At 41.1% G+C, this 20648-nt stretch overlaps 1 protein-coding gene across 1 annotated transcript in view; it reads left to right on the forward strand.

Annotated features, from left to right (window-relative positions):
- trpc1 (transient receptor potential cation channel, subfamily C, member 1) overlaps positions 1–20648 on the forward strand; it is a 61716-nt gene that overhangs the window by 23842 nt on the left and 17226 nt on the right. Inside the window, exons 8-9 of the mRNA XM_048604489.1 lie at positions 3767–4033; positions 13074–13217. Of these exons, the coding sequence (XP_048460446.1) occupies positions 3767–4033; positions 13074–13217 (411 nt within the window). The remainder of the gene's footprint in view (positions 1–3766; positions 4034–13073; positions 13218–20648) is intronic.

Consider the following 20648-nt stretch of genomic DNA (forward strand, 5'->3'; position numbering starts at 1 on the left):
GCTGACGTTTCGGGCCTAGACCCCGAAACGTCAGCCTTCCTGCTCCTCTGATGCTGCTTGGCCTGCTGTGTTCATCCAGCTCTACACCTTGTTATCTCAGATTCTCCAGCATCTGCAGTTCCTGGTATCTCTGAAATGGTTTAATAGGATGTCTGGTTTGGAAGGGATTAACTATGAGGAGAGATTGGATGAACTTGGTTTGTTTTCACTTGAATGTCCAAAACTGAGGGGTGACCTAAAGGAAGTTTACAAGGTTGAAAAGCCGAGATAGAATGGATAATCTGAGTCTTTTTCTTCAGGATAGAAATGTCAATTACTAGGGGACATAGGTTTAAGATAAAAGGAGATGGGAGAGGCAAGTTTTTTTACGCAGAATGTGGTAAAGTACCTGGAATGCTCTACCAGAGGAGGTGGGGGAGGCGGATACAATGTCAACGTTTCTTGACAGGTACGTGAATAGGCAAGGAACAGAGGGATACAGATACAAAAGGTTTTTGGATTAGAAAGGCATCATGTGTAAGCTTGGTGGGTTGAAGGGCCTGTTCCTGTGCTGTACCGTTCTTTGTTGCCATAGATTGAGAGTTGGTTTGCAGGCAGGAAGTAGAGTGGTAATAAACGGGTCATTTTGACTGGCGTATCACAGGGATCAGTGTTTGGACTTCAGCTATTCACAATATGTATTTGGACCAGGGAACCGAGTGTAAAATTTCTAAATATGCTGACGGCACAGTCTTGGTGAGAGTGGTGAGGATGATGTAAGGAGGCTTCAGAGCTATTTAGACAAGTTTACAAATGGGATATTTTTAACAGATGCACTATAAAATAGAAAAGTGTGAAGTTTTCCACTTCAATATGAAAAACCGATGGCAGACTGGGAAAGGCTAATATGCAAAGGGACCTGAGTCTGCTTGTACACCAGACACTGAAAGCAAGCACGCAGATGCAGCAAGCACTTAGGAGGACAATTTGAATGTTGGCCATTAATACAAGAGGGTTTGAGTACAAGAGCAGAGTTGTCTTACTGCAGCTGAACAGGGCCTTGATGAGACCACACCTAGAGTGTGTTGTGTGTGGTTTTGCTCTCCTTACCTAAGAAGAGATACACTTGCCATAGAGGGACTGCAGTGAAGGCTCTCATATTGAGTCTGGGGATGGCAGTATTGTCATTTGAGGGGAGAATGAGTTAATCAGACATGTATTCACTGGATAAAAACTGAAAGAACAGCGGATGCTGTAAATCAGAAACAAAAACAGAAGTTGCTGGAAAAGCTCAGCATGTCTGGCAGCATCTATGAAGAGAAATTGGAGTTAACGTTACTGGTCCAGTTTCAGGTCACTGGACCCGAAATGTTAACACCGATTTCTCTTCGCAGATGCTGCCAGACCTGCTGAGCTTTTCCAGCAACTTCTGTTTAGGTATTCACTGGAGTTTAGAAGAATGAGGGGGGACCTAAACAAAATTCTGGCCGGATGCAGGGGTGCATATCCTTTCTGCGTCATGTTTCTCCTGGGTGGGGTTGAGGTTGCGGATGGTTCCAGAATAAGGGGTCATGGTCTCGGGATATTGGGTAGGCCATTTAGGACTGAGATGAGGAGTAATATCTTCACTCGGAAGATAGTGAACCCTTGGAATTCTCTACCGCGGAAGATTATGGGGTCTGTTACTGAATATATTTAAGAAAGATATTGATTTGTAGATGCTAAAGGTGTGGAGAGGTATGGGGAGAGAACAGCAGTGTGGTGTTGAGGTAGAGATTCAGCCATGACCATGTTGAATGGCCTGCTGTTATTTTCTGTGTTCCTGTGTTTCTATCTCCTTTAGTTATTATGTGAATTTAGCCTCTCTGTGGAAGATCTTAATTGAGCATTTTGAAAATCTTATTTGATCCGTTAGATTTGGAATTTATGAACAGTTATCTCTCCTCGAAACAAGTGCTGTTAATACAGAAGGTATCTCAATATGAAGTGCAGTGATTAGAAATGGATTCTTAGTTTTGTTTCTTTTCCAAATTGTTAGTTTTATATTAAAAGTGATAAATAATCAGAGGTGGGAGGTAATATAAACCAGACTCACTGTTTTCATAGAACCATAGGTCATAGAATCCCGACAGTGTGGAAACACGCCATTTGGCTCAACAAGTCCACACCACGCCTCCAAAGAGAATTCCACCCTGACTCATTTCCCTACCCCTGCATTTCCCCATGTCTAACTCACCTAACCTAAACGTCCCTGGACACTATATGGGCAATTTAGCATGGCCAACCCTGCACATATTTGGACTGTGGGAGGAAACCAGGCACCCAGAGGAAACCCACACAGACATGAGAAGAATGTGCAAAGACAGTCACCCAAGGGTGGAATCAAACCCGGGTCCCTGGCACTGTGAGGCAGCAGTGCTAACCACTGAATGACTAGATGGATTGCAAAACCATTTGAAGGGGCACAGTTTTAATTCACTCCCTATGTTTTGGGTGTGCTGATGTGGATAGGTATAATGTTGAGGACCAAAAACTCTCTAGGAGTACAGGGAGGATGTTAACTATGGACCGTTCACAGGAGTGACTTCAGTACACCTCCTGGAGTCTGGTTAAGAGCATCTCTAGCAAGAATCTGAGAGAGAGGGAAGGTATGTCTTCAGTTTACGTTTGTTTTATACTCTTCATATAAAAGAATGTCTATCTAAAAGTACTTGACGTGGAAAGAGAAACTTCGTACAGGGAGAACATAAAGGGAGAATGTTTAAGAGAACCTAAGAGTAGAGCCAGACGAGATTGTTCTTAAGAAGACTTAGAAAGTAAGAAGCATAATATTGGAGCTACCACTTGATTGCCGATGGTGCTCGGTCAGGCAAGGATTGGTAAGTGAAAAAAATCATGTGGGTGGAAGTTTGAGAATATGGAGTTCAGTTTCAAAATGGTGTGGATACTCTTAAAATCAGTTGTTTTGAGTGGGGCAGGACTGAAGCGTTTCTGGAGGTTGAACAAAACAGAAAAGTAGCCTTCCAAAGAAGAGTCATACTGGACTCGAAATGTGAACTTTTTTTCTCTCCTCAGTTATAACTAGATCTACTGATTTTTCAAGGACTGCTGATTTTATTTTCAGATTTCCAGCATCATTTCCAGCAGTAGTGTGCTTTTTTTTTTAGGAAGATAGTATTAATCTGTACACCTAAATGTGCTATGTAAATATAAAATTAGAATATTCAGCAGATTAGTATTACTCTATCAGTGAATAAGATATTATCCATAGATGTAAGGGGCTGTCTTGTGGCACAGATAGGTTTTTTTTTCTTTATTCATTCACGGGATGAGAGCGTCTCTGGCTAGGCCAGCATTTATTGCCCATCCCTAATTGCCCAGAGGGCAGTTCAAAGTTAACCACATTGCTGTGGGTCTGGAGTCATATGTAGGCCAGACCAGATAAGGATGGCAGTTTCCTTCCCTAAAGGACATTTGTGAACGAGGTGGGTTTTTCTGACAATAGTGTCCCTACCCCTGGACTGTGGAGGCCTAGGTTCAAGTCCCACCTGCTCCAGAGATGTGTAATAACATCTCTGAACAGGTTGATTAGAAGAAAAAGTTATTTTCAGTTTTAATTCCAAATTGAATGCTATCTAATTTGCAAAACCCTAAAGAATAAGTAATCCAGACTTCTTTACTATTTCAATAACATTATCTTTGCTTTGAGTATTTGTTTTAGTTAATATAATGCAGTTTTTAAAAATGAGAAATGTTGCATTGCAGTGATAGTAACATTTGCCAGTAGTCTGTCTTAACACTGAGAAACGTAGTCATTATTCTCTGCATGCAGTTTGTAAACCCAGACGTTGTTGGCTCTGGTTTGAATGTATCATTTCTCCTCTGGAATGTGCTTATGTACAATTTGTCTCTAGGAATGGTGTGGTCAGATGTGAAACGACTGTGGTATGATGGACTTGAAGATTTTATGGAGGAATCTCGAAATCAACTCAGTTTTGTCATGAACTCATTGTATTTAGCAACATTTGCTCTCAAAGTTGTGGCCCATAATAAGGTAAACAAGGGAGAAGGGTGAGTCTGGTTCTATTTGGATGTGAAGACTGCTTACTCATTGAGTGAAAGGAGATGTTGCAAAAGTTAAATAAATAGACGAGAACCTGATTATGAAGTTATCTGTGCAAGATCACTGTCCATTAGAAGTGTTAAATAGTCTAAATGTCCTATCTATTGATAGACAAGAGGAAACATTATACTTCAATATCGGTTTTGAATTTATTTTTCATTGAACACTCTCATTTTCTGTTCAGTGAGGGACCTGATCGTGGGCATTCAGCCAAAACTATTGCGAATCCAGCTATAAGATAGAATGTGGTAGTAATTTGAATTGATCTGTCCTTCAGTTATCCTTTGTCTTGTTGGAAAGAATGCTCAGAGTTTCCCAGAATGGCCTAGACAGATTTTTGATTCACTTTATGAGAATTCCAGTGAATAATTCTTATTATGTTATTACCCCCACTTTTTAAGTATCTTGCTTTGACCTTTTCTTCAACCGTTCCCTGCCACTTTTCTCATTACACACTTCATTGACTCAACAATCAGCACATGATCTTGTTACTAATGCTGCACAATGCTCCCAGTGGAGATTGTGCAGAAAATGCAAGGATGGTTTTCCTTTAGACTTTGGCTCCCCCTCTGGACAAATGCAGGACTTTTCTTCTGCAGTTGTACAGGTAACAATGGTAGTTCACGTCTGGGGTGTTTATTTTCCTTGGGGCAGCATGGTGGCACATTGGTCGGCACTTTGCTTCTCAGCGCCAGGGACCCAAGTTCAATTCTGGTCTTGGGTGTCTGTCTGTGTGGAGTTGGCATGTTCTCCCTGTGTCTACATGAGTTTCTGCTGGGTGCACCAGTCTCCTCCCTTATCCAAAGTCCAGAGATGTGCAGGTTGATTGGACTGACATTGCTAAATGTGGGATAGGGTTGGTGGGGTGCTGGGTCTGGTAGGGATACTGTTGAGGGGATCAGTGAAGACTTGATAGGCCAAGTGGTCTCTTTCCACACTGCAGGGATTCTATCCTATTCTAATTCAGAGGACTCTGTTTCTCTCCCACAGATGCTGCCAGACTTGCTGAGTTTCTTTGGCTCTCTCTGTGTTTGGTTGCGGTTTCCAGCATCACAGAATTTTGCATTTTCTTTGGGGAAGTTTGAGCTGACTTTTACCAGGGGAGACTACACATGGTCTTGCAGGGATACCTCGAGCAGCTCTAGACCCAGAGGTTTAAGTACAATTTCTACCACCAGGGGCTGACGACAGGCACCAGCAGGGGCACTAATGGGGAGACAGCTCTGTGGAGGACAGAATGCTGTCTTCTAGAGAAAGAGGTTATGCAGATCTGTGCTTTGCAAAGCCATCACCATTTGCCCAGGACAGTGGTTCGGCAATCTTGGGAACCTGTCGAAAACAGTTCACTGAAATGCCCTGAGAACCTGTGGCTGCACAAGATAATGGTTCTGAAGGAATTAAAGTTAATGTTATGTTGTGCTTCACTTGTCACCCAGTCTTTGGGTGAGACAGTTGAGCCTTGCGTGAGTAATGGAGGGAGCAGATGTATTCTGCACAGCTCCCGAGAGTCCTTAATAATTATATCTAGGAAGTTAATATTAATTCTATGGATTGCCATTATACATAACAGAGCAGCTTATTGCGAGACATGTCTTGTGTTTAAACTCACCAGGGGTCAATTATGTACCACTGATAACTAGACAGGGCTGAGAGTCCACATGGAGGAAAGGAGAATTGAAAACGTAGAAACATTGGAACAGGGGTAGGCCATTCAATCCCTTGAGCCTACACTTCCATCTGTCACAGCGTCACCCATTCATCTAATCCATCAGTATCCTATTTTGTGCTGTCATCAACACTGTCTATGATGCTGCCCAATTTTGTGTTGTCAGCAAATTTGGATATTTGACTTTTTATGCCATTATCCAAGTTGTTTGAAAATACTTTGAATAATTGAAGCCCCTGTGGGATACCACTAGTCACATCTTGCCAATTTGAGTGCTTACCCATTATTCCAACTCTGTTTCCTGCCACCTCAACCAATTTCCTATTCATGTCAGTAATTTGCCATCAATTCTTTGGACTTGCACCTTAGCTAACAGTCTCTTGTGTGGAACTTTGTCAGAAGCCTGCTGGAAGTCCATACAAATAGCATCCATCAACTTACTTTTGTCACCTCTTCAAAAATGCCCTACCCTTCCTGAATCCATGCTGACTCCCTGATTGGCTGAAATTTTTCCGATGATCAGTTACCCTGTCCTTGATTATAGGCTTCAACAACTTCCTGGCCACAGATGCCAGGCCAACTGGTCTGTAATTCCCGGTTTCCTTACGTCATACCTCTTAAAGAACGGAGTGACATGAGCACATTTCCAATCCAGAGGAACAACTCCTGAATGCAGGGACCTTTGGTGATGCCATGACCATAATCTTTTAATGTGCTCTCCTATCTCCTTTTAATATCTGTGGGTGGAAACCATCAGGTCCTGGGGATTTGTCACTCTTGCTTCCATTAGCTTTCCCGCTGTTAATGATTTACTTCAGCTAATTTTATTTGGACCCTGCTTCGATCCTGTGTCAATTTCTTTGGCACTTGCAGCAAACTATCTTCCATTTCTGCTGTGAATACTGAGGCAAAATAATTGTTCAGCATGTCTGCCATTTCCCCATGATCATTGATAATACCCCCACTCTCAGCTTTCAGTGGGCCAGTAGTACTCTTAACAATCACTTTTCCTTCATATAACTATAAAATCTCTCATTGTCTTTTATATCCCTTTCAAGTTTCCTTTCATAATCCTTTTTAGCCAGTCTTGCCTTGTGGCCCTTTATTACTCTTCATGTTTGTCCCTTTCTGTGGAATCTGTACTATTCTTCGCATGTGTGTAAGCCTTTTCTTTTAATCTTATGCTGTCCCTTACCACCTCAAATGTCCATGGCTGTGCTTTTTGTGAGATGGAACTTTTCCTTCTGATGGATACAAACTGCTTCTGAGTAGCATCAAATGTTTCTTTGAACATTCTCCACTGTTTCTTGGTTGCTTTACCAATTAGCAGAGCTTCCTGGTTTGCTATGGACAATCTCTGCCTCATACCATTTAGGCTTTCCTTACTTAAATCCAAAAGTCTAGTATCCGATCTTTGCTTGTCTCTTACAAGCGCTACTATGATCACTATTTAACAAATGCTCATAAACAGCTAGGTTACCACTTAAATCAAGCTCACTGCTCACTACTATATCAAAACCAGAATACCATACGCTGGTGGAAGTGGTGTCTGAAAATAAGACATTGTAAGCACAACATGGTAGGCAGCTTAGGTTTAATCCATTTGACTCTGAAGAAAGAAGAGAGAGATTTTTGAAGAAAGTTGAATTACCACTTTAAGAATGTTCCTTCTTTAAGAATGCACAATCAGCTGAAACATAAAACCAATAGTCAGCAGCAACAAGAGAACTCAGCATTCCATTGACAAATCTTCACCAAGAAATTGGTAAGAGGGGTAAGATATTTGAGTTGGCTAGGGTAAGAGAAAATGCCAGCCACACTGAGAAAAAGACAGAGGCCTTTGTAAAGGGGAACATAAAAATAGAAGCAGGTGTAGGCAGTTCAGCTGCTCAAGCCTGCTCCACCATTTAATACAATCATGGCTGATTTCATCTCCACCTCAGCTCCAATTTCCTGCTCGTTCCCCATAACCCTAGAGGGATCTATAGGAAGTGAGGAAGGCACCACAACCAACATTACAAATCCCTGAAAGGAGGGCGGTCTTTACAAAAACAGTACGAAGACCAGAATGCGAAAGCAAAGGAATTCTTTAAAAAATGCACTTCTCACATCTGAAGTGCAATCATTGCTATCATTGTGAGAAGACTTGTCAAGGCTTGGAACGGGCAGAAAAGTAATTTATACTAGGGCTACACTATCTGGAATACCTCAGAATTTTATTTCAGCCAGAAAAGAGTGGATTTAGAGAAATTTGAAGAAAGGTTAAGGCAGAAGAGGCTGTCAGAAGCAACTTTAGTTTTGGAAGAACTGGGACTCCGTGATTAAACCACAATTTCGGCAGGAAGATTTATAAAGGCTCCAGCTAGAAACTTTAAAAAAATGCTGAAGAAAGTGCATTGTGCTTTGGTTTGTGAAAGGCAGGAAAGCATTCATTTTGCCCCTAAGGAAATGGGAAATCTGCATCTTGGCTACAGAACGTGGGAAAACACAGTGAACATTAGAGTGAGTATTACAATGAAACAGAATTTAGAAGCTTGGAAGCAGTAAATTACTACAAAACATCATTTAACAAAATTTTTAGAGGTTTGTTGAAGAATTTGGTATGCTTTAACTGCAGTAGAGTAGTTGGGAGATGAGTGGACAAACTACTACACTACTGTAATACAGTGCCTAGCAATGTTTACAATGACAGCATTGATTAAACACAATCATTTAGTCTCAGAGAACAGCAGATTACAAGCAGTATTAAAACACTGCAGTTTAAAACCACTTCATTGTAATAAGAACTTCCAAGTGCACTGCGGGGGGAGAAAAAGGAGAAATACGACTTCCACAAAGAATCAAAATCAGAGATGAACCAGAAAGAACATAAATGGGATACGAAAACAAAAGGTGCTGGCGAACTTCGGCAGGTCTGTTAGTATCTGTGGAGAAAAAGCAGAGTTAACGATTTGGGTCCAGTGACCCTTCTTCAGAACTTGTAAAATTGGGCATCTTGGAGGAGATAGTTCTTAAGGTACAGAGTTGCCTCAAACACTATGCCCGAAGTTGAAACAAGTTAATGTCATATTGTGTTCAGTAGATCCTATAGCAGATGATGTTATTAATTGCTAGAACACTAAAAAGAACACATATTTTTGACAACGTCCTGAAAGCTTTTGATAATTGCTTCAATCCAAGAGCAAATAGCATTATTAAATGAACAAGATTTAACAGAAGTGTTCAACTTCCAGGAGAAATTTGATAAAAAGCATCTAGAGATTAGTGGAAAATAATGATAATGAACTTCAAAATGAGAATATATGAGACAGATTTGTTGAAAAGCTTAATGAAACTTTGACTTCGTACAGTCAATGGTAGATTTAACTTTGGAGTACGGGAAGGTGATGTTCTAGTGGTATTATCGCTGGACTGTTAATCCAGAGACCCAGATAATGTTCTGGGGACGTAGGTTCGAATCCCGCCACAGCAGACGGTGGAATTTGAATTCAAAAAATATCTGGAATTAAGAATCTAATGATGACCATGAACTCCGATTGTCGGTAAAACCCATCTGGTTCACTAATGTCCTTTAGGGAAGGAAACTGCCATCCCTACCTGGTCTGGCCTACATGTGACTCCAGACCCACAGCAATGTGGTTGACTCTTAACTGCCCTCTGGGCAATTAGGGATGGGCAATAAATGCTGCCTAGCCAGTGACGTCCTCATCCTGTGAATGACTAAAGCAAGAAAAAAGTAGGCTATTCAAATAATGCTGGAAACAGAACTGAAAAATTCAGATCTGAGATCCTGAGAGAAGAATAACTTTACCACAGGAGAGCAACAGTGTCCGTTCATTTTATAAAGTATAAATACTCTAAAGATGCATGTGACAAACAACAGATGCTAAGATGCGAAGAGTAAGCCAAACAGCAGATTCTAAGAGTCACTGTCAGCTCTGTGAGACAGAAGGGTGACACATGCACAAACAATGCCCAGCCATGAGAAAGGAATGCTGTGTCTATAAAACTTTAGATGGCTTCCAGAAATTACACAGAAGTAAGACAGTTTCAGAACAGCAGAAACACTGGTCACACCACATGTATGTACAGTAGAGCACCCACTGCTATTTTAAAAACAAAGGTGCTTGCATTAGATGATATACCTCCATTAGAAAAGATGCCAGAGGTACTCCTCAGAGAAATTGCTGTTTTGAACGAAAGTATTAATTTAATCAACTTGCCTTTCATGGAGCTTATTTATGTCAATGAATATCTTGTCAATTTAAACCTTAATACTGGAACGACTGTGAAATCAGATACCATGGCTGAAGAAGTAAAGAGTACAGCTTACAGCAATAGAACTTTATGGTCCAGGTGAAACAACTGCTAAGATTAAAGATATGCTACAAGTAGCACTACAACCCAAAGTGTACAAGAGTTGAAAATGTGTGCCCAATCCTCAGCATCCTTGCAGTAATTCAACAAGAGTTAAGAGAACAACTGCTTCAGAAACCAACTGTTTAGCAACCAGACAAGGAGCAGACAGTCCAAGACTTCATTGTACCTCCTGTACTCATGGAAGAACCTAAACTGAAGAAAGAATCTAATAAGATTACCTATAAGGACATAAGAGAATGGTTCCATACAGTCAACAGGAAAGAAGTCACAGACTTTACAGGACTGGTGGAAATGTTCAATCCTCTGTCTTCTAAAATGGAGCAATCAATGCAAGTGACAAAGTCAGTGATGGATGAACAGCAGGCTTGCAGTGACACTGCAAAAGGTGCGAATAAGTTTAGTTTGCCTGTCAAACAACTACAGAAGGTGACTGAAGATATCCAACTGAATTAAGCTGAAGGAAAAACCTTATTTACTTCAACCCATATGTATCTGGAGATTTAGAGTAAAAAATTTGCTTGAACAAAGTGGAGATGAGCTGCATACGACTCCATGGAATCCAAACCAGTTTCCACAGATTCAGGACTTCATCAAAAATAAGTTTTTTTTTCTCATAGAATCCCTACAGCGTGGAAACAGGCCCTTTGGCCCAACAAGTCCACACTGACTCTCAGAGCATCCCACCCAGACCCATTCCCATATAACCCACCTAATCTACACATCCCTCAACACTATGGGCAATTTTCCATGGCCAGTCTACCTAGCTTGCACATTTTTGGACTGTGGGAGGAAACCGGAGCACCTGGAGGGAACCCACGCAGACATGGGGAAAATGTGCAAACTCCACACAGACAGGCGCCCAAGGGTGGAATCGAACCTGGGTCCCTGGCGCTGTGAGGCAGCAATGCTAGCCACTGAGCCACTGTGCCACCCCACGGTCTATTACCTAGTCTGAAGATCTGGGATACTGTGAAAAGAGGTTGCCTGTTTTAATTAAAAGTAAATTACATGGTCCAGAAACCAAGAACATTGCAAAAACAAAAGTACTTGTTTCAACAAAGCAGCTATATCTCATGATGTACATTAAAGAGATTAAAAGCTATGGTGCAAATTGTTGAGTTAACAGGGAAATGTGTTCTTTTGCAAAGGGAATTCAGGAGATTAAAGGTACTCCATTTAATATAATGGACCAACAACCACATCTACCAGGACAACATCCTCTGTAAAGAATATCCAAGAGATAAAAGATTCCCCCAAAAGCAGAATCTTGATCAAAAGAGTCAGAATCAAGGTTCACAGTACTCCAGGAGAAGACCTACTGTGCTTCGACATCTGAAGAGTGATTTTTAGGAAAATTGTGAAGTCTCCTGCATTTGTAAAGTCAGTGACTTCTGGGGGGCCTGGTAGTGGTAAATGTAATATATAGGATCAGGAGTAGGCCATTCAGCCCATCGAACCTGTTCCTCCATTCACTGTGATCATGACTGATTGTGGCCTAACTCCATATATCTGCCTTTGGCCATATCCGTTAATACCTTTACTTAACAAAAATGTATCCATCTCAGATTTAAAATCAACAACTGATCTAGCTTCCACTGCCTTTTGTGGAAGAGAGCTCCAAACCTCTACCACCCTTTGTGTATGGAAATGCTTCCCAATCTCTCTGTGGTATTGTCTGGCCCTAAGTTTTAAACTATGCCTCTGAGTTCTAGAATCTCCTACCATTAGAAATATTTTATCTTTAACTACCCTGTCCTTTCCTGTTAATATCTTGAAGACTTCAATAAGATTCTAGAGAAAGCGGTTGTTATTTATATAATGTATCCTCACACCTTAGCCCCTGAAGTCCAGTAATCATTCTCGTAAACTTACATTTTACCCCCTCCAAGGTCAATCCAACCTTTCTACGGTGTGGTGTCCAGATTTGCTTATTATACTCGGGGTTTTGTATAACTGCAGCATAACTTCTCCATCCTTACACAGCAGTCTTTAGATATAAAGACCAACATTCCCATTGGTTTTCTTGATTATTTTCTGCAACTGTTTGTGCCATTTTTCCATCTGTGCACCTAAACCCTCAAATCTGTTCGAACATTCATTGTACTTAACTTCATACTATCCCAGAAAGTACCCTGATTTATTCTTTGTTGGCCCAAAATGGATAGCCTCACTCTTGCTTACATTGAACTCCATTGAAAGTATAATTATGAATATGGGGGAGGGGGGAGGTGGTGGAGTGGGGTGGGCATAAAGCTTGGGGGAGATATTGTGTATGATGATTGCTCTGAAAGAGTTGGTTAATATTCATGTTACATTGCACTCCCCCCAATCTGATCATGTCACACAATCTTTAAATGGAGACTGTAGAATACTGTCTGAGTACCCAAGGGAGCATAAATATCCTGTATAGCTCCCAAGACTCCTTGATAATTATGCCTAGCTTGTTAATGCAAATGCTCCCCATTCTTTCTTGTAATAAAAGTACCTTGTTCTGTATGACAAGTGCCTCTTCTACTTAGACTCACCACTAATACTGATAACTGGTCAGGGTCCAACTCAGCAAAGTGAAAGGAGGATTTGTGGCCACATTACTGAAACCAGAACACCATGCGCTGGTGACAGTGGTTTCTGAAAATGCAACAACCATAAGTCCCTTTACTTATTGCTACAACACAGCTGCCCAAGCTTCTACAGAAGCATTCAAACATTAGGTGGTTGCTTGGGCTATAGTTGAAATTGTGACATTGAGCATGAGACACAATATCATAGTTAAATTCATAAATGAGCTAGGAGAGTGTATTGGCTACGGTTGCATAATGGTTATATTTTTGGATTAGCAATTGCATGTTTACTTTTGAAAAGTAAATGTAATCTCTAAGTCACATTATTTCTTGTACAAACTGAATTTTTCCAATGTCTCTCTAGTTCCATGCGATTGGAGACAGGAAGGATTGGGATGCTTTCCATCCCACTTTAGTGGCAGAGGGTCTGTTTGCTTTTGGCAACATTCTCAGTTACTTACGGCTTTTCTTTATGTACACGACTAGTTCCATCCTTGGACCACTGCAGGTACTGTATTCATGTTATCTGATTATTTGTGCCCTGTAGAATACACTGTGATCTAAATTTTGGGTAGATGACCAGTTCCAGGATTCTGATAACAGTACTTCTGAAACAGCCATTGAGATATATAAAAGATTACCCTTGCATGATTTGTTTTCTCTAATTTATCTTCTTTCTCTCTAGACCAGTGCCTGGACTGCCTTTCTTGCTTATCCCCTAGCACAGCTGAGGTTCTGTATATGGATATACAAGAACTGCAGATGCTGGAGTTGGAGATAATACATTATGGAGCTTGAAGAACACAGCAGGCCAGGCAGCATCAGAGGAGCAGGAAAGTTGACGTTTCGGGTCGGGACCCTTCTTTAGAAACGTCTGACCCGAAACGTCAACATTCCTGCTCCTCTGATGCTGCCTGGCCTGCTGTGTTCTTCCAGCTCCATACTGTGTTATATCTGAGATTCTGTATATGCTGCACCCATTTGCAACACCCCATTATTTTGTATACTAGCATCTTTGCTTCTTCATTTTCTGTGCATTGTTTATTATTTTCCCCTCTCTTTATCTTACGTAATTAAAGAATTTTTTTATGGATTTGTTTCATCACTCTTCCTTCTCTACAACATAGGTCGTAGGCCAAGGCCATGAGAAGTAGGAGCAGAAGTAGGCCATTCAGCCCGCTGAGTCTGCTCCACCATTCAGTGTGATTATGGCTGATCTGATAATCCTCAACTCCATTTTCCTGCTTTTTCCCCCATTTCCCTTGATTCCCTTACTGATTAAAAATCTATCTCAGCCTCAACACCCTCTGTTGCAAAGAATTTCACCTATTCGCAGCTCTGAGAGAAGAAATTCCTCCTCATCGCTATGTTAAATGTGAGACCTCTTCATCTGAGATTTTGCTTCTGGTCCTAGACTGTCCTAAAAGGGGGACCTGATCTGATTTGTCTGCCAGTTCTTCCTGGTAACCAGCTGCCAGGAAATCTGAAAAGTTGCCTTGCAGTCTGATTTCCCCTTTCGTCCCTCTAACTGGAAATCTGTTGTGCATCTTGTCTTGTCTTCATGACATTGCAGTGATAAGGAAGCTTGTAGAATAAAAGATACAAACTTTGTAAAGCAGTTTTGTTATATGGGCCATCAGATAATGCCACTACACTTATATGCTTCTGTTTGCCATTTCATGCACCAACCTGACCTGAATTCTAAATCTCAAAGAGGAACAGTATGGGCATTATCTATAGGTATTCCTGCCATCACCTTTAGTCAGCTTGAAATCAACAGTTTATACAGCAAGTACTGTTAACCTAAAAATATTTGCATTGCAAATATTTTGACACTGGCTAAACTTCACACCTAAGGCTTTGATGATTTTGTGGGTTTTTTTGTGAGCATGACGATTTTTCTGTCTAAGGAGTTTTTGTAGCTGTGTTGCTATATATGTGACCTTCTATGATGTGTTGGCTCATAAATGAGACAGGCTATATCTTAGTAAGTAACTGCTAACATAGAGGGACAACGCTATATTGTGATGAAGGAGCAGAGGGCATAATCCAATGTTGTGTGTTTACTGCTTTGACATTGATGTCATATACATTATAATTTTACCTACATTGTGCTGTTTGCACATCACATTCCTGGCTAATTTCTGGCTTCATTTGTTTTGAATGCTGTTTTTCAGTTCAGTTGATCGTCATATCATGTAAGGATAAAAATCACGATGTATTCTAGCGCACAATGTTAAAAAAGTAATAAATTCGCTGTCTCAGTTTAAAAATACCTTTTGGAGATCTAATGTAAATAAGTAAATATTTCATTTGAATAACATGGCAGGCCATTCAATGCTAGGGTTAAATAAAAACAGAAACAGAAACGGAAATTGCTGGAAAAGCTCTGCAGATCTGGCAGCATCTGTAGAGAGAAATCAGAGCTAACATTTTGGGTCCAGTAACCCATCGTCAGAACTGATGGCAGCTAGGAAAAAGTTGTTTTTTTTTATGCAGAAGATAGGGTGATTAGGAGGGGGTAAGGAGTAAACAATAGGTGGAGATAGACCCCAGAGAGAGAGAAGAACAGTTGGACAAAGGTGCAGATAAAGAGCAGCCTGGGAAAATGAATAGCTACTAAATCTTTCTGCTTGGGAACTCAACAGCCTTCCGGATTCAATCTTTGTTCAACAGTTTTTGGGCTTAGTCCACCTTCTCCCATGTCCTTACCCCAATCCCCACACACCAGGCCCCATTATCTCATATTACATACAATTCATTGTTAGCTGCTAATAGTCCCCATTAGCAGCTATTCATTCTCTTCGGCTGATCATTATCCATTCATTTGTCTGTCCAACTGTTCTTATTTTTTTGGGCTCCATCTCCACCTATCATTTACTCCTTACCCTCTTTCCCCTGTACCCTATCTTCTGAAAAAGCCAATTTTTTCCTAGCTACCATCAGTTCCGAAGAAGGGTCATTGGACCCGAAATGTTAACTCTGATTTCTATCCACTGATGCTACCAGGCTTGCTGAGTTTTTCCAGATGCTAGGGCTGGTATATTAAAGTCCAAAAATCTAGCTGTAACTCTAGCAAGGTGAAATGTTATGGTTAATGGGTATTCTTGGTTACAACTTATACTGGGAAGTCCTTTGGGATCTTGTAAGCACAGAATCTCCAAGCAAATGAAATGGAGAGGGAGTCAGTCAGTGCTGTGGATTCCATACATTTGCACATATTAGCCTCTCAGATACTTGGTCATTCAAGGAAATCAGGGAGATCAGTCTTTAGACTAGGTGGAAGTAGAGACTAATTAGGAGTCATGGCTTTGACTATGACCTGTCCCTTCAAATAGGCAAGAAATTGGAGGGTGAATGTCTGGCACCCTTAGAAAGGAACAAAGTGCAATTTTCTGGAGGCTGCTAAGCATTCCATTCTGCTTTTCATAACTGTTGAACTCTACTAGACCCCCGACCTGTGGGGCAGGCAGGTGCCAGAGATTCAACCCTTTGACACAAACAATGTACTTATGTACTTTCCACAAATCTTCCCTTCCCTGATCTGACCAAGATATGCCCATTCCCCATGACTGACCTGATGCATGTCAAACCAAAACGTCCAGAATTGAGTTTCAAATTGTAACTCAGATTTCTGGTTTGGTTCTAGTCATTTTTGGTTCCTCTTTTGAACATTTTTCATCTTCCATCTCATCGTTTGAGAAGAGCTTTGCTTTAGTACTGCCTCTGACAACCTGTGTAAAAGCAGATACGTGGCAAATACAGCAACTACTCATGAAACTCCTGTCAGGCGCCACAATCCCAACCAAAATGCTACTGAAAGATTTTTCTCCTGAATGCTATAGTAGCAAAGTGAATGGATCTAGATTTGTGCCCAGGATTACTCACATTTTGAGTACATGGTTGCAGTCAGGTCACTGTGGGAAACTGTGTATTAGACAGTCAATATCCACAGAGAGATGGAGAAAAGAAATAGACTTTGTACCCAATGGTTTTCTTTTTTCTTTTAACAGTGCTGCATAGCAAGTAAGAGAATTCTGATGCCTCGTAACATACATTTGCATTTTTGTGGTTCCTGTCATGCTTAAGTTAGGCAAAGAACTGTCACCTTTTGAGCTTGAAAAGGCCACTGACTGCTGACAAAGCAGGAGGACACACCTGTCCCCGTTCCCCGCCACCCACCGCTCCTCATCAAGGATGAAATCCCAACCGAACTGCTGAAGTTTATCTAAGTCACATCTACTGTGATGCTTTCCAGACCTCTTACTTCAATGGTAGGTAGAATCCATTCAATGTACAAAAAACCAAAGGAGATTGGAACATATGCTGGGCATAGCCCATTTCTTTGCATCACTGGGAAGACTTTACCTAGGATCATGCTTAAAAGATACATTTACTTCTAGATGGGGTATATACGGAAGCACACACACATCTGCCTCTGGATGGGGTATATACAGAAGAAGATATGGTATCTGTACTACCAGAGGTACCATGGACATGATCTCCATGCACTGACAAAAAGATAAATGTAGGATCAGTTGCCTGCCGGACCATTTGAGAAATGCAGTCGACTGTTTCTTTTTAAACATATCATCACACAGACACTCTTCTTCCCTTTGGGGAATAGTGGGGAGTGAGACTTCGTTGGTAGCAAGCAGAGGCAAAGTTGAGGTATTGGAGAGGGCTCATGAGCCTCCAAAGAACTAATCCACCTGAACTTTCAAGCACCATCTATCCTGCATGTGGCAGTCTAACTTATCAGCCAGTCCAGAAACCATCAAATCAACGTGGAAGCAAGATATCTTCGGTCCTGAAGAACTGCCTAAGAAGAGGGAGAGAACAAGATGTGGGCAGAGGTGCGCTGGTAATGTCACTGAGCTAGTAATCCAGACCCCCAAGCTAATGCTGTGAGAATGTAGGTTCAAACCCCACTAAAGCAGGTACTGATGTAAGGGGCTGTTGTGTTGCCATGGTAGTCCCTACTGCTGGCCTGAGGAACCCAGCATTCAAGTCTCTCCTGCTCCACAGGTATGTCATAACGTCTCTGATTTTTTAAAATATACCTATCTACCTTACTTTTCTGACACTGACAGCAGAGCGGGAGTCTACAAGATTTTGTGGAAATTACCTGTTCATTCCTTCCAGGACAACATGCAATGTAATGAATATTTCAATGGCACCACCTCTGACAATTTCTGGGTACAGAAAGGAATGAAACAGAGCTGTGTCCTAGCTCCTACTTTATTTGGTATTTTCTCCTCCATACCTCTGCTGTTTGACTACCCTGCAGATATGCAAAGAATTCCAGGTCCGAGGACAAACTCTACAATCTGTCCAGACTGAAAGCAAAGACGAAAGCACAATACATTGGGATCAGTGAATACCTTGATCAGATGGAGTGGTGGGCTGAGGAGTGGCAGATGGAGTTTAATTTAGATAAATGTGAGATGCTGCATTTTGGAAATGCACATCAGGGCAGGACTTATACACTTAATGGTAAAATCTTGGAGAGTGTTGCTGAACAAAGAGACCTTGAAGTGCATGTTCATAGTTCCTTGAAAGTAGAGTTGCAGGTAGACAGGATGGTAAAGATGACATTTGGTATGCTTGCCTTTATTGGTCAATGCATTGAGTATAGGAGTTGGGAGGTCATTTTGGTGTTGTACAGGACTTTGGTTAGGCCACTTATGGAATACTATGTTCAGTTCTGGTCCCCCTGTTATAGGAAGAATGTTGTGAAACTTGAAAGGGTTCAGAAAAGATTTACAAGGATGTTGCCAGAGTTGGAGGGTTTGAGCTATATGGAGAGACTGAATAGGCTGGGGCTATTTTCCCTGGAGTGTCAGACGCTGAGGGGTGATGTTATAGAAGTTTATAAAATCATAAGGGGTATAGATAGGGTGAAGAGCCAAGGTCTTTTTCCCAGGGTAGGAGAGTCCAAAACTAGAGATCGTAGGTTTAGGGTGAGAGGGGAAAAATTTACAAGGGACCTAAGGGGCAACTTTTTCACACAGTGTGGTGCGTGTATGGAATGAGCTGTCAAAGGAAGTGATGTGCTCCAAGCAAAGGTGATTTCACTTGTTCACAGGAAAAGAAGACAGGCACATATTGAGGATTTTCTGTGTGGTGAGGTAGACTGAACTAGATTACCAGCAGGACACCCACAGTTTTGTTTCGAGGATGTTTCCAAGTACAACACGAAGGTGCTAAACATTGTTTCTCTCATATGCTTGGGAGGTACCAGTTGACAACATAGGAAATGTTGGCATCATCTGTGAGCTGGCATTTGCTGCCCTGATGATCATTGGCTTACAGCAGTTTGGCAACAGGGACCAACACCAAAAACATTGTCCCATAATAGCACCTGATAAACTTCAGACGTGGCATTTTGTGGCAGAATCTGTTTCCCACATATTGGTCTCTTCAACCTTTAATGCTGGAGTGTCATATGAACTGACCACCACCTTACCAAGAGGGAAGGATGACAACAACAGTACCTTTGAAGTGAAGAATAAGAAGAACAACTAACACCAAATCTAACATGGACAAGGCAGGATATGAATTAACGCTCCACAGTGGAGTCGCAGGTAGATATAGTGGTTAAGAAGGCATTCCGCACCCTTGTCTTCATTGTTCACTGCATTGGGTGTAGGAGTTGGGATGTCATGTTGTGGCGTATAGGACATTGGTTAGGCCACTTTTAGAATACTGTGTTGAATTCTGGTCTCTCTTCAATCGGAAGGATGTTGTTAAACTTGAAAGGATTCAGAAAAGATTTATAAAGGTGTTGCTGGAATTGGAGGGTTTGAGCTATAGGAAGGGCTAAAAAGGTTGAGGCTTTTTTCCCTGGAGCATCAGAGGCAGAGGGGTGACTTTATAGAGGTTTATGAAATCATGAGGGGTGTGGATAGGATAAATAGTCGTCTTTTTCCCAGGATAGAGGAGTCCAAAAGTAGAGAGCGTAGATTTAAAATGAGGGGGAAAGGTTTAAAAGGGACCTGAGCGGCAAACTTTGTCCCGCAGCAGGTGGTGCATGTATGGGACAAGCTGCCAAAGGAAGTGATGGAGGCAGGTTCAATTATAACATTTAAAAGGCATCTGTATGGGTATATGAATAGGAATGGTTTAGAGGGATATGGGCCAAATGCTGGCATCTGGAACTAGATTAGTTTAAGATATCTGGTCGGCATGGTTGAGTTGGACCGAAGGGTCTGTTTCCATGCTGTATAACTCTATGACTCTATCAACTGAGAACTTGTGGGTAGTGGGGAACAAGTAATGTTATAAATCTGACAGAAATAAGAACTTGCAGGAAGACGATGTAGTGCAGTGGAACAAACCATGCATTTGATGTGTTCTATCACCACAACTTTGCATCTCTCTTTTAATTTTTTAGAAATATTATTTTGTCAGCATTATGATTAATATTGAGTAACTTCAATGTTTAAGCATTTCACTTTAAATATGTAAGATGAAGATACAGCACACACCTACATTAAGATCGAATAAGATGCTTGTAATGTTTTGATGCATTTATTCTTCACAAAGCCTCAAATCTCCAGCACCCAACACACTAATCCACAGAATACTTGCTGCTTTTAGAATTCTAAAAATAAGCAGGCACCAGATAAGTACTGGTTGTGTTCCAGTTGGACTAGGGACTTGTAAAAAAGAAAGTCACAGACTTGAGTGTTTTATATGATTTCAAACAACTTCTTTCACAGTCAAAACATCCCTTTTGAGATGTTATTAATTAAATGGGACTGCTATTAAGGGAATATTTTTTAAAAAGTCAACACTGTCAAAAGTGTACAAATAGCCAGGAGGCCACTATAAGAAGGTTGATGCACACATTCATATTTCACCATTGATTCATTTAAAGTGTCATTTGGGATTCTGCTAAGCCAATTTCATCAGGATCAGTAATTAATAATGAATG

This window comes from Rhincodon typus, chromosome 13 (genome assembly GCF_021869965.1).
Source record: "Rhincodon typus isolate 14 chromosome 13, sRhiTyp1.1, whole genome shotgun sequence".
NCBI lineage: Eukaryota > Metazoa > Chordata > Chondrichthyes > Orectolobiformes > Rhincodontidae > Rhincodon > Rhincodon typus.